Below are 15,565 nucleotides of genomic sequence, written 5' to 3' on the forward strand. Positions count from 1 at the left end.
CTAGAATGCAACGACGCTTGAATGCACGAGGCTGAAGTGTTTGGCAAGGCAGGCACGACCTAGGATGATGTTTCGGCCCAAGGCACTTGAGACAGGGTCCTTGAGAGAGATCGCACGCTGACACTTGCTACACCTCTTAAAGCCTGTAGCAGGCCGGGACATAGACGGAAAAATAGCCGCCGCAAAGTCGAAGCCCTAAGGCTGCTGCCGAGCGGCCTGTCCCGGAAAACAAACGGGAAGAAGAAAAAAAATTTTTTTTAAACTAAAATAAAAGAAATAAAATAAAACAGCGATTCGTGAAGAAAAAAACACAAACCGCGGTTGAGAGAAGGCACAAAGTGAACGAAATTAAACGCAGAGAGTCAAAGACGGACTTCTCGGCTCCGCAGAAAACTGAGAACTGAGGAGACGCGCCCTGTGCTGGTTGGGAAGGCATTCGCGCATGCTTGGTGTGGGCGACTCAAAACTTCGAGATTCTTCAAGCAAGTCTGCTTGTGAGGCGTCCGCATCCGGGCTCCGTCGATGACGTCACCCATATGTGAGAATACCTGCCTGCTTGTCCTGGGATAATATCAGTTATGGGAAGGTCAATTTTCATAGCCATTTAGGCTAAGGTGAAATTTATTCATACTATTATCATTTCCTTTTCTTGAGTCCCACTAGACCAGTCCAGACACCAGACCAACAGGTTGCAACCCCCACCAGCAGACAGGGGGCAAGTTGTCCCATCTCAGCCATGAGGAGTCCTTGAGGTGATCAGTCGGGGCTAAACCCTAGAGCAGTGGTTCTGGGGGACCCTCAGCTAGTTGGGTTTTCAAGATATCCCTAATGAATATGCATATGAGAGATTTGCCTATAAAGTAGATAGTAGGCATGCAAATCTCTCTCATGCATATTCATTAATCCCTTATAGATAAATGGGGTTTATATACTAATCAATAGCTTCAATAACTATTCGGTACACTATACAGAGAAGTTATTCTTCTAACAAGTGTATAAAAAAAATATTTTCATTATGTTTGTTACCATACAAAAACTATAAGCTATAAAACCTTCTTAAATAACCATATCCACAAGCAAAAACATACAGGGGAACCTTCACATCCACACACTAAATCCTCAAAATTTGCCATATATTAGTGTCCATCAAGAATCATCAGTTCTTGTAGTCAAAACTGCTAGAACAGTTAATAATTTTTTCCTGAAATAACCTGATACAACGATGATCCTCAATTAATGGTGTACATCTGAGGGTGCTGAAGGAACTTAGGGAAGTTCTGGTGGTTCTGCTGACCTTTTCAAAGAGTCTGGAGTCAGGAGTGGTACCAGAGGACTGGAGAAGGGTGGATGTGGTCTCTCTCCACAAAAGTGGAAGTAAAGAAGAAGTAGGGAATTAGGCCATTAAGTCTGACTTCTGTGGTAAGCAAATTAATAGAAACACTTTTAAAAGAGAGAATGGTGAAGTTTCTGGAATCCTGTAGAATATATGATCAAAGGCAACATGGATTCACTAGAGGTAGGTCTTGTCAGATAAATATGATCAATTTCTTTGACTGGGTGAACAGAGAACTGGATAGAGGATGTGTGCTAGATGTGGAGTATTTAGATTTGTGCAAAGCCTTTAACAGTGTTCCACAAAGATGTCTAACAAATAAGCTGAGTGTCCTTAGGATGGGTCCCAAAGAGACGGGCTGGATCAAGAACTGGTTGAGTGGAAGGCGACAGAGGGTAGTGATCGATGGAGATTGCTCTGAGGAAAGGGATGTTACCAGTGGTGTGCCACAAGATTCTGTTCTTGGGTCTATTCTTTTATTTTTTTTATATTCATCTTTATTCAGTTCCAACAAAAACCATACAAAACAGAACAGCGTGCTAAAAGCATACAAAGAGAACAATAAACCACAATACAGAGAATGCACTTTCAAAACCAAACCACAAGATCAGAACTGCCAGTTCCATAGAAAATGCTCCAAGAACTCCCACCCACCCAGGGTCCTATTCTTTTTAACATTTTTATAGACGATACTAGTCTTTAAGCCCGTTACATTAATGGGTGCTAGAATAGATATGTGTCTGTCTTTCTTTCTCTCTCTCTCCTTGGCTGCTTTTTTTAGCACACCCCTCCTCCTAAAACAGCCCCCTTTCCCTCTCTCCCTGGCCCCTTGATTGTTCCTTCTCTTAAAACTATAAACACCCGGCAGCAATCTATTTTTTCCGTTACTGCTCCCCAAATGTGGAACTTACTTCCAATTCATGTGCGAGAAGAACTTAATTTGGATAGATTCAAGAGCAAGCTAAAATGCTTTCTTTTTAAAGATGCATTCGACAACTAATAAAATTAAATTTGGTCTACAAACCTGAAATTTGGATTAGATCAGGCGCTTCAATTGTACCCTGGCTTTTAAGCTCTCTGATGCGCACTGCACTGCTCTCCTCTTCCCTATTGTTTTTCCCTACATGTCTTCTTTACTATTTTTAAATTTGTATTTCCTTCCCATCCCATTCCTTTTGTATCTTGTTTGTCGCGTCAGTCACATTTATATAGTTTGTTTCCCTTCGATTACTGTAATTTAATATTTTAATATTTTGTACATCGCTTAGAAATTGGAATAAGCGATTAATCAAATACTTAATAAACTTGGAACTCTGTAGAAGAACCCAGCAAACAACACCCAAAATGACTGAAGGATGACAATTCCACCCCCCTACCCTAAACCCACCAGCTCCCCAAAACCCAACCCACTCCCCCCACCGCCAACCCAACCCCCCCCCCTTACTCCCCAATACCAACTCTCGCCCCATCCCACCTAGGGAGATGGAGCGACGGAGTCACTAATGATATGAGCAGGGCCCCCAGCTCCCCGTCCCCGCTGTCCCCCCCCAGGAAACCACCCCCCGGCCCAAGATGAAAAAGTCCATACTTCACCCAACCAAGCATTCCACATACTCATTCACAGTCAGCTGCATGTCTGTCCATCGGCAGGGGGAGAGAGGAAGAAGGAACTCCAAACCACTGAATATCCACAAAGGGCTACCAAATCCACCACCAACACACATACCCCTCGCCCAAATAACAAAATAACATGTTCACCCATGGCCGCCGATAGCGGTAGCTCAGTCTGTGAGTCAGGGACCGTTTCAGGTAAGCTGATCAGGGACAGTCTTCAGTGGCTCGGAGCCCTCCTCCCGGCAGCTGCCGCCAGCGCCGTGAGAGGGAGCGGGGCCTGGGCTTATGAGAGGAGCCGCTGCAGCGTCTAAAGAAACTTCGGCCGGTAGGGCCGTATTGCGTGAGGTGGAGAGCAGGGAGGCTTGTCTGGCGCGCATGCGCACTCGTGCCGCCACATCCCGACAGAACAGGGAACACGCAGCGCGAGTGCGCATGCGCGCTTAGCGTTTTATTATTATAAATTGCTGCAGGGTTGTTAGGTAAGATTTGCCTCTTTGTGGATGATACCAAAATCTGCAATAGAGTAGACATCCAGGATGGTGTAAATAACATGAAGAAAGACTTGGCGAAGCTTGAAGAATGACCTGAAATTCATCAAAAAAGACTGAATTTAAGGAAAAGAAACACGAGCAGGTAATACAAGCTCCTACTGTCTCGCTTGTAGGAAGACAACTGAGGAATTGGAGGGCAGTCCAGAGGAGCGAAAGTATGCAATATGGAATAGAGTAGGGTTGTACAAGAAATTCAATTTGGAGGAGGCTGAGCGTGGACATGTGGAATGACCCATTTATCATTATGGTAATGTTTAAATTAAAGCTGGATATGTAAAATTATCCTTTTCTCTTACAAACACCATAGGCATGCTAATGCACAAAATGCAGAGACTATCTTTTGTTCATGTGATTATTTGGCAAAGTGATGAATGATTATAAATTTTAGACTGTGTCTTTAATCTTCAACCCTTCCTCTACATGCTTCTCTATTATACAGTGAGATAAATGAATACCCAAAAACAGTTTCTAAATTTCAGGACCACACTTGGGAACTCCCAGCATGGCGGGAGCAAAACAGACTTCAATTATGGCTTTGGCGTCATGCAGCTATTTCTGGCTGCTTTATGTAAAAGTGCTCCCAACCTCTAGTCAAGCCAAAGATAGAGAAACTAGTGTTCTATAGCATGTTCTGAATGTCGTTCTTTCAGCTACACAATGAGTGTATTCACCTCCTTACAATTAACAATTTAGTCTCTAGATTGTCCCTCACATCAAAACTCCTGATACACTTTGAGAGCAACAAGGCATCTAGCTTTAGTGGGCTAGGTGGTGAAATGTATTCATACCTGCTAATTTCCTCTTCTTGAGTCCTACTAGACCAGTGGTCTCAAACTTGAGGCCCGGGGGCCACATGTGGCCCGCCAGGTACTATTTTGAGGCCCTTAATATGTTACCATTGTTCTGGAATGTTGCCCATCTCACTGCTGTAACTTCACACAAGCGCTTTCCTGCATCTTTCTGCATGTTGCATTGATTCATTGATTTCAGCTGTGTATAGCTGAAATTATCAGAAGCAATTAAGGAAAGATTTATAAACTATAACGAGTTTTACCTCATTGAAAGTTGTTATTTCTTTAATAAGACATTAACTATTTTTTTCTGTGGCCCTGCAAAGGGTTTGAGTTTGAGACTGCTGTGCTAGACCAATCCAGAGAAGTAGGCTGAGTCCCCATACTAGGGAATATGTAGATACGCTTCCTTGAGGTCTAGCGCTGTGAGGAAATGCCTCGGCTTCTTTAGTGAAACCTTTTATGCCTTAAGTAAGCATCTATGTGAGCCTTAAATTTATTCAGAACTACAGCAGTATGATAGCGTCAAAAGTACTTCCATTTCTTGAGTTACAGAATGAAATATAGGATTGTTAAAGGTTAAGGAAAGTGAAATTTAGTCATATCTGTTCATTTCCTTTAGTCCTGCTCTACCATCCTGTACAATTAAGGTGTATTCTTAGATGCTTTGGAAATTATGTAAGATGGCACATTAGGATGATAGCTAGCCAGCACCTGGTGGGATAGATTATGTATGTAGATGAACAAGAAATTGCTTTAAGTTTATTTAAAAACTTTTGTCACACAATCTGACAATTCTTTGCAGCTTATATCAGCACTGACTCAATAGTATAGTACATCATACCATCTGTTCATCAAAGTTTAAATACCCTGTAAAACCTAAAATTGCCCCATAATCACCTTACCATACATAGTAACATAGTAGATGACGGCAGATAACGACCCGAATGGTCCATCCAGTCTGCCCAACCTGATTCAATCTAAAAATTTGTTGGATTTTTCTTTTTCTTCTTCTTAGCTATTTCTGGGCAAGAATCCAAAGCTCTGCCTGGTACTGTTCTTAGGTTCCAACTACTGAAGTCCCGTCAAAGCTCACTCCAGTCCATCTACACCAAGGGTGTCAAACTCAATCACATAAGGGGCTGAAATCTGGAAAAAAAGCTAAGACACGGGCCAAATTTTTAATTAAGATACTTAGAGGTCCTTTTATTAAGGTACGATAACTAATTTAGCACGCGCTAAATGCGTACCTTAATAAAAGGACCCCTAAATGTGTAAGGCTTAGTATTAGTAGAAATATAGGGTTATATCTCCAACCCCATGCTGGCTCTGTGGTATAAACAAAATAAATAAAAAAGACTTCCTCTCTCATTTAGGTCCTAGTTCACGCTCGCTATCTAACACCAGCTCTGGCAGGATACACATTTGAAATCCGACATATTGCAATCACAAAACAGAAAATAAAATTATTTTTTCTACCTTTTGTTGGTCCCAGGCTCTGGTTGTCTTCTGATAACTCACTTGCCAGGGTCTCTTGCCTATTTGTCGTTTTCTTCATTCTCGGTGCTAACCATCCATCTTCCATCTCTGTCCTCCCCTTCCGTTTCTCTTCCCTTCCCCGGAAGTCTGACATCTTTCCTTTTTTTCATCTCCATCCACGCAGCTGCAGCAATGGACCCCACAATCCCCAGATCCACCATCTCTCCTTTTCTCAACTACCCTTTTATCCATCTCTCCCTATTTCCCCACCACCCCAGGGTTCACCATCTCTCACATTCTCTTTCCAACTACCTTCCTATTCAGTATCTCTATCCCCCCTCCACACCATTCCTTGTGTCCAACTTCTCTCCCTTTCTGTTCCTTCCCTCCCTCCAACCCATTGTTCACCATCTCTCTCCCTCACCTCTGTTTTACTTCATCCCCACCCCTTCTCCCTTCCCTTCCATCTCCTCTGCTGCTAAAGGCATCTGTTCCAGTGGAGGACCTAGCCTGGAATGTTCTTTATAACATCCACTCATTCTCTTCACTCTAAAGTTTGGCATTGAGATTTGCAGTCTTTATTGCAAGTTGTCCTCTCTACAATGCTCTTGTGGTTCTTGGAATAAACACTATAGGCAATTTCTGCGCAACAGGACCTGTTACTCATCATGAGCACCTCAAACTCCCTGATGTGCACCAGAAACGTGTGGAATACTGATGGCAAACGTGTTTGTTTTTCTTGTTGCTCCCATAACCAATGTTTGGCATCAGGATCTGGCCCTTGATTCTCCTGCAAATTTTATTATCAATACTCAGTAGTGGTAAATTAACTTCATGGTTCTTTACCCCTTCTTCCTGGTCTCACCTTCTGATTGGGCCTGCTGTTCCTTCCTCCTGGCTTCCTGGTCTCCTCTTCAAAGCAGCCTGCTGAGGATCGCTGGCCGGTTATAGTGAACCTCATAGGCCGCTGTCGACCTCAGTAGCACGTTCCCTCTGCCGCGGTCCCGCCCCTCTTGACGTACAGTATCGCGTCAGAGGGAACATGCTACCGAGGTTGACAGCGGCCTGCGAGGTTTGCTACAGCAGGCCGGCAATCCTCAGCAGGCTGCTTTGAAGAGGAAGAGGAGACCAGATGAAGGCAGACACGATGCCGTACGTCAGAGCAGCAGCAGCGGTTCGTGTCAGTGGGCCAAATTAAAGCAAAAAAAGTAAATGTCTGGCAGGTCAACTTTTAATGCACCCCGGGCCAGATTTGACCCGCGGGACAGAGTTTGACATGTCTGATCTACGCCATCCCAGCCCATCCTTCACCAAACGGCCATATACAGATACAGACCATGCAAGTCTGCCCAGTACTGGTCTTAGTTCTTCAATATTTACTATTATTTTCTGATTCTAAATCCTCTGTGTTCATCCCACGCTTTTTTGAACTCCATCACCGTTTTCATCTCCACCACCTCTCTCAGGAGCGCATTCCAGGCATCTGCCACCCTTTCCGTAAAGAAGGATTTCCTTTCATTGCTCGAGTCTACCACCCCTCAACCTATTTTAAAAGATTTTTTAAAATAAAACCCATGCTCCTCAGTACCCACATTTCAGAGGTAATGAATATAAAGAAATTTGATGATCTATATTCTTCTAACCTCACAGTGCAACAATGGAACAACCAAAAAGTTCAAAACGTTGAACAAAGAATTTTATATTTAATTCTCCACTTGACTGGCCACCAGTGAAGATTAAACAGAAAAGGAGTAATGTGGTCATATTTTAAGAATCCAGTCACCAAACATGCAGATGCAACCTGCAAAGCCTTTAAAACTCATCGAGAAGTCCCCAAAGCCTTTAAAACTCATCGAGAAGTCCCAAGAAAAAGCATTGTGATTATCAAAGTATGGATAACAATACTCAGGATTACAACCCAAAATTGGGAGCTGAGAAGTAATCACGTATACATCTCACTCATCTCAATTTGTAAAAGATGACCTGAATAACTTTCTTCAAATGATTCCAACTAACAATGAAAAACCAAGAACACCACCCAGGTCTTTATTTCTCAACAGATAACTAAACTAACACCATCAATGATAAATGAAAAAGAAAAGTGACAGGTTTTAGACATAATTCTATATTGTTAGCTTTTGTCCATTGGTAACATCTCCTGTACTACTTGCTGGTTTCTCTGCTGGAGGTTGGTGATCTTCAATTGACTGGTTTCCCAAAAAACTCTTGTTATAGGGTTTTGATTTATAATCATTTATCTATGTATTTCTAATAGTATAACTAAATCAGGACTTTTAGATAACTATTAAACTAATCTTAAAATGTTATTTTTCAAAAATTGAAACCTTCATCTGGCTGTAAATATGAAGATTATACCAGCAAGAATGAGTGTCTGTAAAAAAGAAAAATGATGTTCTTAAATGATAGTTTACGTTCCTTTTGTCACAGCAGATGAATCCAGAGGCAAGTGGGTTGTGTCCACCTATCAACAGGTGGAGATAGAGAACACAAAGTTGACTCCAGTATTCCTCATGACAAAACAGTAGTATCAGCCGAACAGTCCTATTGGCACAGAACTCCCTCCTCCAGTGTTGAATCCACGTCGTGTGTGCAAACAGGGCTATTTCTATGGAATCAGGGCAAAACAGAATTCACAGAACGGGTGGACTTCTGGATTCATCTCCTGTGACTAAAGGAAAGAAAATTATCAGGTAAGAACATAATTTTTCCTTCCTTGTCATCATCAGCAGATGAATCCAGAGACGAGTGGGATGTAGCAAAGCAGTACTTAGTAGGGTGGGACACTGAACAGAATGTATAAAGACAGAGATACCAGGCCAAGAAACCTGACATTCCCCGAGAAAAAAAACAATAGAAGGGCCATTGGAGAACTCATATCACTAAGAGCCAAAGAACATCCCTGTCCAGATGAATGGCACCCAAAGCCTAGCCAGCGAAAGGATATGAAGACAAAATAAGGCCCAAAGAAGGTACTAGACTGTCCAAGAAGGCAACTCACAAGTCCATGAGAGAAGAAAGTGCACTGTGGAAAACACTAATGCTAGATCTGTGTATGGTAGACTGCCCTTACCAAGAGCAAGGGAAAAGGACAGAAATGTCTGCTGTAGCCTCCACCAGTCACAAGTGAAGGAAGAACCAGCAACCCAGGGCAAAGGACACACAACAGGCCAGCATCTGTGGATCCACTCAAAAAACAAGGGATAATCGCAAACTTCAAATGTGATTACAGGTCACTCATCCTAAGATGATCAATGCAAGCATGGAATCCTGCCCCCGAGCTGCTGATCTCGCGAGAAAAATGACAGTGCTCTACTCTCTTCACATGGTACTCCGATTAAGCGCATGGTTTATCACATTTAATTCACATAAGGTTAGCCCAGGGATGTTTCACAGTTAATACCTTTCATTGGGTTTATACTTGTGACAGCTGGAGCTTCAGGGGTTATTCCCCTGTGCAAGCTGTGTGACTGAGGGCTTTCCTTTATCACAATCATTTGCTTTAGTGCAGTGTTGTTTGAGCTGTCTCTCCCCCCCACCCTTCTATTTTTGGGGCAGGGGGGATTATTCTTTGTTTGCAATGTTTTTCTTCCCGTTAGAGGGTTCTGTTTGAATCGTTACTGTATAGACTCTAGACTGCATAAAGGTTTCTTGAAGTTTAACGTGAATTTGCCTACTATTTCAAGTTTCCAAGTTTATTTAGAACTTGTTATCCCGCACATTGAGGAGATAACCAAGCGGCTTAAAATTCTAATAGTATAAGAGAGAAAGATAAGGGAGTAAAAGCGAGTATGACAGTAGACAGGTGGGAAGAGATTGGAACTACAAAAATTGACAGGAAAAATCAGAAAAAAGGGGATCAGCAAAGAAAGAGGTAAGGGAAATTTCTAAGTCATTCTGCGGGCCCCTTGAAACCAGACATGAAGAAAAGCATCCTCAAAGGTAAAGGTTTTAAGGTCAGTTTTGTAAAGAAGTCTGATGACACAAATGAGGAGGTAATGAGTTCCATAGCATGGGACAGACAACAGAAAAAAATCAAGTTATGGGTATGTGATCTGTTGTTGGGAATAACGAAGGGAATGGGAAGAGTGGTAAGGTGTCAGGAGTCTTATTATAAAGAGCAGAGAGCCTGTGATTTTATTTTGAAAACCTCATATCAAAAAACTATATGGAACATTTCAGTCCCAGATTTCTCACCGATTAATCTTTTCACTTTATTTTCTTTGGAAAAAATAAAATTAATCATTCAACAACAGTTTATAAAACAAATTTTATTTAAGAATACTTTCTATTTGCCTTGCATCATTTTAACAATGGCAATATTTAGGATTTTTTTTTGTGTGTTCAGTTATGGGTTTTAGTTTTCAGAATATCATGCATATGGAACATCATCTGTCAATTGTGGTCTATTAGTTGTGTCACAAGTAACAGAAGAAAGGCTGAGAACTGATATTTTAGGCTTTTACAATGTTTGAAAAAGGGTTGTTTAAGCATGCTTGAGAATGATGAAAGTGGCTAGTAAGAAAGTTTACATCCCTGGATTGTTAAAAAGAGGGAAGCTGATATTTTAATGATTGCATCTGGGATTTTATAATAAATCTTTACGTTATCACCTTCAATATTACTTTGTTAGGTAGGTTATAAATTTAACAAATAAAATAGGAAAACTGGAATAAAATTTCCAAAAGGCAACATCTAAGTTGTCTAACACAGTGTTCTTCAACCACCGGTCCACAGGACATGTCCATCGGGCCCAAGACCAGGGCTGTGGAGTTGGAGTCGGAGGAAATTTTGGGTACCTGGAGTCGGAGTCAGAAGTACAAAAAACTGAGGAGTCGGAGTCAGAACATTTATCTACCGACTCCATTTTTGAACTGGGCATACCAATCACGAGCGATCTTTCAGCTATAGCACCCACTATATACACAGCACAAATGTTGCGAGCAGCTTCTGCAGCCTTAAAACCTTGATTAAAAGCAAAAAGAAGGTGGTGTCGAAAATGCTCATTGCTCTCAACTTGACATTCCATTTTAACGATCTGAAAATTAACCAGTACTGTGGAGTTGGAGTTGAGGAGTCGGAGTTGGAGTAAATTTCGGGTACCTGGAGTCGGAGTCAGAAGTACAAAAAACTGAGGAGTCAGAGTCGGAACATTTATCTACCGACTCCACAGCCCTGCCCAAGACAGCGTTCTTCAGCCACCGGTCCACGGTGCGATCAACGCAGCGTCTTTGGGCCGGCTCCCTGAGTGCTGCAGTACACAAAACCGTGGGAAAAGGCTCCTATACACACAGCCTGCGCCTGAACCAGAAGCCTTCTCTCTGACATTGCAATGTCAGAGGGAAGGCTTCCAGATGAGGCGCAGGACGCGCGTGAGGAACCGCTGCCCACAGCTTTGTGCAATGCAGCACTCAGGGAGCTGGCCTGAAGACGCTATGTTGTTCACACAGTGGACCGGCACAAAGATAACATCGGGGAGCAGACCAGAAGGCAAGGCACATGGAGGGAGAGAGACAACAACGGTAGGGGAAATGCTTTTATTTTTTTTATTTAGTGATTGATTTGTCTGTTCAGGAAGAAATGCATTTGTTTCTTTTCCTCTGGGGTTGTACTGCTTGCAGAGTCTTGCATCTTAGGGTTTGTTTGTAAATATTAGTACTTTTAGTTTTTGGTCTTGCATTTGCATGGGGTTATCTATTTTCTGGTAGGAATGAATGTTAAAAAGCATTATGTGTTGTTAATACAATTATATTGTGTGTATATATGAAAAATGAATGGAAAAAATAGTGTTATAATTAGTACTATTATGGAGGCGGGATCTGGGGCAGAGATTGAGTGGAGATGGGCACGACTTAGCCCAGTGTTCTTCAACTGCCGGTCCACGGACCGGTGCTGGTCCACAAAATAATTATTTTATTTCCGCCGGTCCATAGGTGTCAAAAGGTTGAAGAACACTGGTCTAACATACCACATTCCTTGTACTTTAGAAGCAGCAGTATTTGGCAAAATAGAATTAAGATAGTAACTGCATCAGTAGTAAAATTAGAGATTGATCTCAGAACCAACATACCATGACTTAAAAGCAAGATTCATTGCTTTTTATGGTATGTGCACAGCAAATTATTTTGGGATGAGTTCCATCATAATACAGTATACAGTAGGGCCCCCTTAGCCGCAGGTAATAGGTTCCAAGTCCTACTGCAGATAATAGTGAATGCTGTAACAATTATCCGTGGTTTACCATGGCCTGAGCACCAAGCGCTCCCCCCATACTCTACCCCACCCTGGCCACAGACCCCTCAGCATACCTCCTCAAATCTTCACCAATAGCAAGAATCTCCTACCTGCTGTTCGCACAAACCTGAGCTCCCTCTTTCTCATGTCACATTTGAAGTTACATCAGAAGGAGGGAGCTAAGGCTGGTGCAAGCAGGAGACGCTGCTTGCTGCCAGTAAAGATTTGAGGAGGTAGGCTGGGGGGCTGTGAGTACGGTGGGGTACAGCATAGGGGAGTGCTCAGAGCTCAGGCTATGGTGAACCGTAGATATGGGGGCCATACTGTACCAAGTTATCTCAAGTAAATATCTAGCACAGAGTTGTCAGTCTTGTAAATATAGATAATGTCACCAAAACTTCTTGACATGTTTATTAGCTTGTTATATAGTACTAGTCTTTAAGCCCGTTACATTAACGGGTGCTAGAATAGATGTGTGCGTCTGTCTTTCTTTCTCTCTCCTTGCCGCTTTCTGTCTGTCTGTCTTTCTTTCTGGCTCTCTCTTTCCTCGGCTGTCCACCACCACCCCTTGCCTGCTCCCCCTGTCCAGCAGTAGCTCTTTTCCCTTCCTTTAACCTCCTCCGTGTCCAGCAACACCCCCTTCCCTGCTCCCCCTGTCCAGCAGTAGCCCTTCTACCTTCCTTTTACCTCCCCCCTGTCAACAAGCACCCCTTCACTGCTCCCCCTGTCCATCAGCAGCCCTTCTTCCTTTGTTTTACCTTCCCCCCCTGTCCAGCAGCACCCCTTCACTTCTCCCCCTGTCAAGCAGCAGCCCTTCTCCCTTCATTTTATCTCCCCTCTGCTCAGCAGCCCCTCTTCCCTGCTCCCTAATACCTGCTCCTAAACCGCCATTCCTACCCTTCCTCCATCCCGGCTTCCTGGTCTCTTCTGGCCCACTGGCACGAACCACTGCTGCTCTTCTTTCGCGTCTGCCCTCCTTTTCAAAGCCCTCCTCTATTTCTGTCTGTCAATGTCCCTGCCCACTGCCTGTCTGTTTATCGTGCCCCTTCTCCCACTTACTTTTTTTGGGGGGTTTTGTTTTGTTTTTGGGCAACAAGCACACAGTAAACCGTCATGCGCGCACGCTCCGAATGTGCGCATGCTCCGAACGTGCATGCGCCACATGCTTTAACATTTCTCTGCCGGCCACAGAGTTATGGATCACGCAGGTAGGAGTGCGCATGCACTTTAAGGTTTTATTATTAGTGATTAATAATTACTCTGTACAGTTTGGAAAAGAGACGGCTGAGGAGAGATATGATTTAGGTCTACAAAATACTGAGAGGAATAGAATGGGTACAAGTGGATTGATTTTTCATTCCATCAAAAATTACAAAGACTAGGGGACACTAAGTTACAGGGAAATACTTTTAAAACCAATAGGAGGGAATAACACAAAAGACCTGACTGTTTCCCTATGTTGTTCTTGTTTGCTGTTATTGTATTGTCTGTATTTCTCAAAAATTAATAAAAACTTCTTAAAAAAAAAACAAAAGGAGGAAATTTTTTTCATTCGGAGAATAGTTAAGCTCTGGAACGCATTGCAGAGGTTGTGGTAAGTGCGGATAGTGTAGCTGGTTTTAAGAAAGGTTTGGACACGTTCCTGAAGGAAAAGTTCATAGTCTGTTATTGAGAAAGACATGGGGGAAGCCACTGCTTGCCCTGAACCAGTAGCATAGAATATTGCTACTCCTTGGGTTTTGACCAGGTATTAGTGACCTGGATTGGCCACCATGAGAATGGGCTACTGGGCTTGATGAACCATTGGTCTGACCCAGTAAGGCTATTCTTATGTTCTTGACCTTACTGTATTATAGTACTGTATAACTCAATGTCAGTGGGGACAAGCTAATCCAATCCTGGTTTTATCGTATCATATTAAAGGAGGTACAGTCTTTTTCCCATAGGAAAATCAGAATGATATCGCCATGCAGGCATGGACATGGAACAAAATCAGGACTAGCTCAGCAGGTTCCCCTTGACATTAAAACTATAAACTTCACAAATCAAAGTCAGAATGACTCAAGCAAACCCAGAAAGTCAGTTAAAGCACAGCATATACGGTCCAATTAACTCTGTTATCACTGGAATATCCCAATTTAGGCTTCTAAACTTTTCACTACAAATAAAAGTCCCATGTCCAACTATTACACATAAACTCAGTACCCCGTTTAACAAACAATGTTGCTGTCACCTCAGACTTGTCGGATTTAAACACACAACCAGAAAGTGGAAAGCAAAGACAATACAGCGTGAAGGAAAAACACTGGAAAGCAGATCTTAGCCAGGCTCCTCTATTACCTCTCACTAGCATAGCGAGATTTAGTTTTGCTCTCCAGTTTGTATCGCCCCTGCCACTTTCTCCTGCCAGATTCTACAGCAGAATCAGGATAGAGGTCCTTTAGCATGGAAGAGTACTCGCATTAGGTTCAGCATCCCCCATCGTTTAGAAACGTCATCTCTTATGGCTCTGGACCCACTACAGAAAGGAAATGTGTTCTTCATACAGCGGACAGCAACATACCGTGACATGAGGCTCAGCTGCAACCTACAACCATGATCCCAGGCCTTTTAAAAGGTGTCATCCCATAACTCCCGGTAACCCGCGTGTGAGCGGACGGACACTCACCAGGAGTAGGTCTGTTCAGCCATGGCTGCGACTGGCATCGCCGAGGTCCAGGAATCTCTGTTTCCGGAGCTCCGGACGCTCGGTGTCCCGGCTTCACTGCCCACTCTGCGGCTCCGAGCTCAACATGGCGGCGACTATGAGAACAACAAGGAGCCGCGGCCTCCCCAGCAGTGAGAGAAGGCGTCCTCCCCACGACTCTGCCTCCAGAATGAGACAACCAGAGCCCTCACTCCGCTCTCCGGCACCACCGGAGCAGCCACGGCATGACGGGAAACAAAGCGGCAAGCCGCTCGAGCTGCACGGTAGGGTGGCTTCTACTCAAAGGCGAGGCCGAACCAACCCTGTCTCTGTCTGTGCTCCGGCGCGAGACCCAGCGTCGCAAACGCGCGCGCGCCCCTCACAAGCGTCTTTCAGCGGGCATGAGCACGGCAAGCCAACCGCCACGCGCACGCGCGCCTCACAAACGTCATTCAGCGAGCGTGAGCACGACTCGTCAACCGCAGCGCATGCTCATTCTCTTTTTACCTTCTGTAGTTCTTTGGTTCGTGATATATTGGTCTGTGATCCTGCCCTCATTTTCTGCATAAAAAAACAGCAGGTGCTTCTGAGCACTCTAAATACTGAACATGTTCATTGTCTTACAGGTTAACATATATAATATACCAGTTAACAGGTTACAATTTGCCGTAGTTAAAGTAAAACTGTTGGGGGGAGGGGAAGGTTATCCTAACTCGACACATACTAAACATAAGAACATAAGCAATGCCTCTGCTGGGTCAGACCTGAAGTCCATCGTGCCCAGCAGTCCGCTCACGTGGCGGCCCAACAGGTCCAGGACCTGTGCAGTAATCCTCTATCTATACCCCTCTATCCCCTT

At 43.6% G+C, this 15,565-nt stretch overlaps 1 protein-coding gene across 3 annotated transcripts in view; it reads right to left on the reverse strand.

Moving 5' to 3' along the window:
* Positions 1–15,145, reverse strand: part of SPPL3 (signal peptide peptidase like 3) — a 125,917-nt gene extending 110,772 nt beyond the window's left edge. Inside the window, exon 1 of one of the 3 annotated variants that reach the window (XM_033955250.1) lies at positions 14,689–15,145. In XM_033955250.1, the coding sequence (XP_033811141.1) occupies positions 14,689–14,726 (38 nt within the window). In that variant the 5' untranslated portion in view covers positions 14,727–15,145. Of the gene's footprint in view, positions 1–14,360; positions 14,483–14,583; positions 14,607–14,688 lie in introns of those variants that run through there. The other 2 variants (XM_033955252.1, XM_033955249.1) reach the window with 2 other exon arrangements.
* Positions 15,146–15,565: the final 420 nt, after the last annotated feature.

This window comes from Geotrypetes seraphini, chromosome 8, assembly GCF_902459505.1.
Source record: "Geotrypetes seraphini chromosome 8, aGeoSer1.1, whole genome shotgun sequence".
NCBI lineage: Eukaryota > Metazoa > Chordata > Amphibia > Gymnophiona > Dermophiidae > Geotrypetes > Geotrypetes seraphini.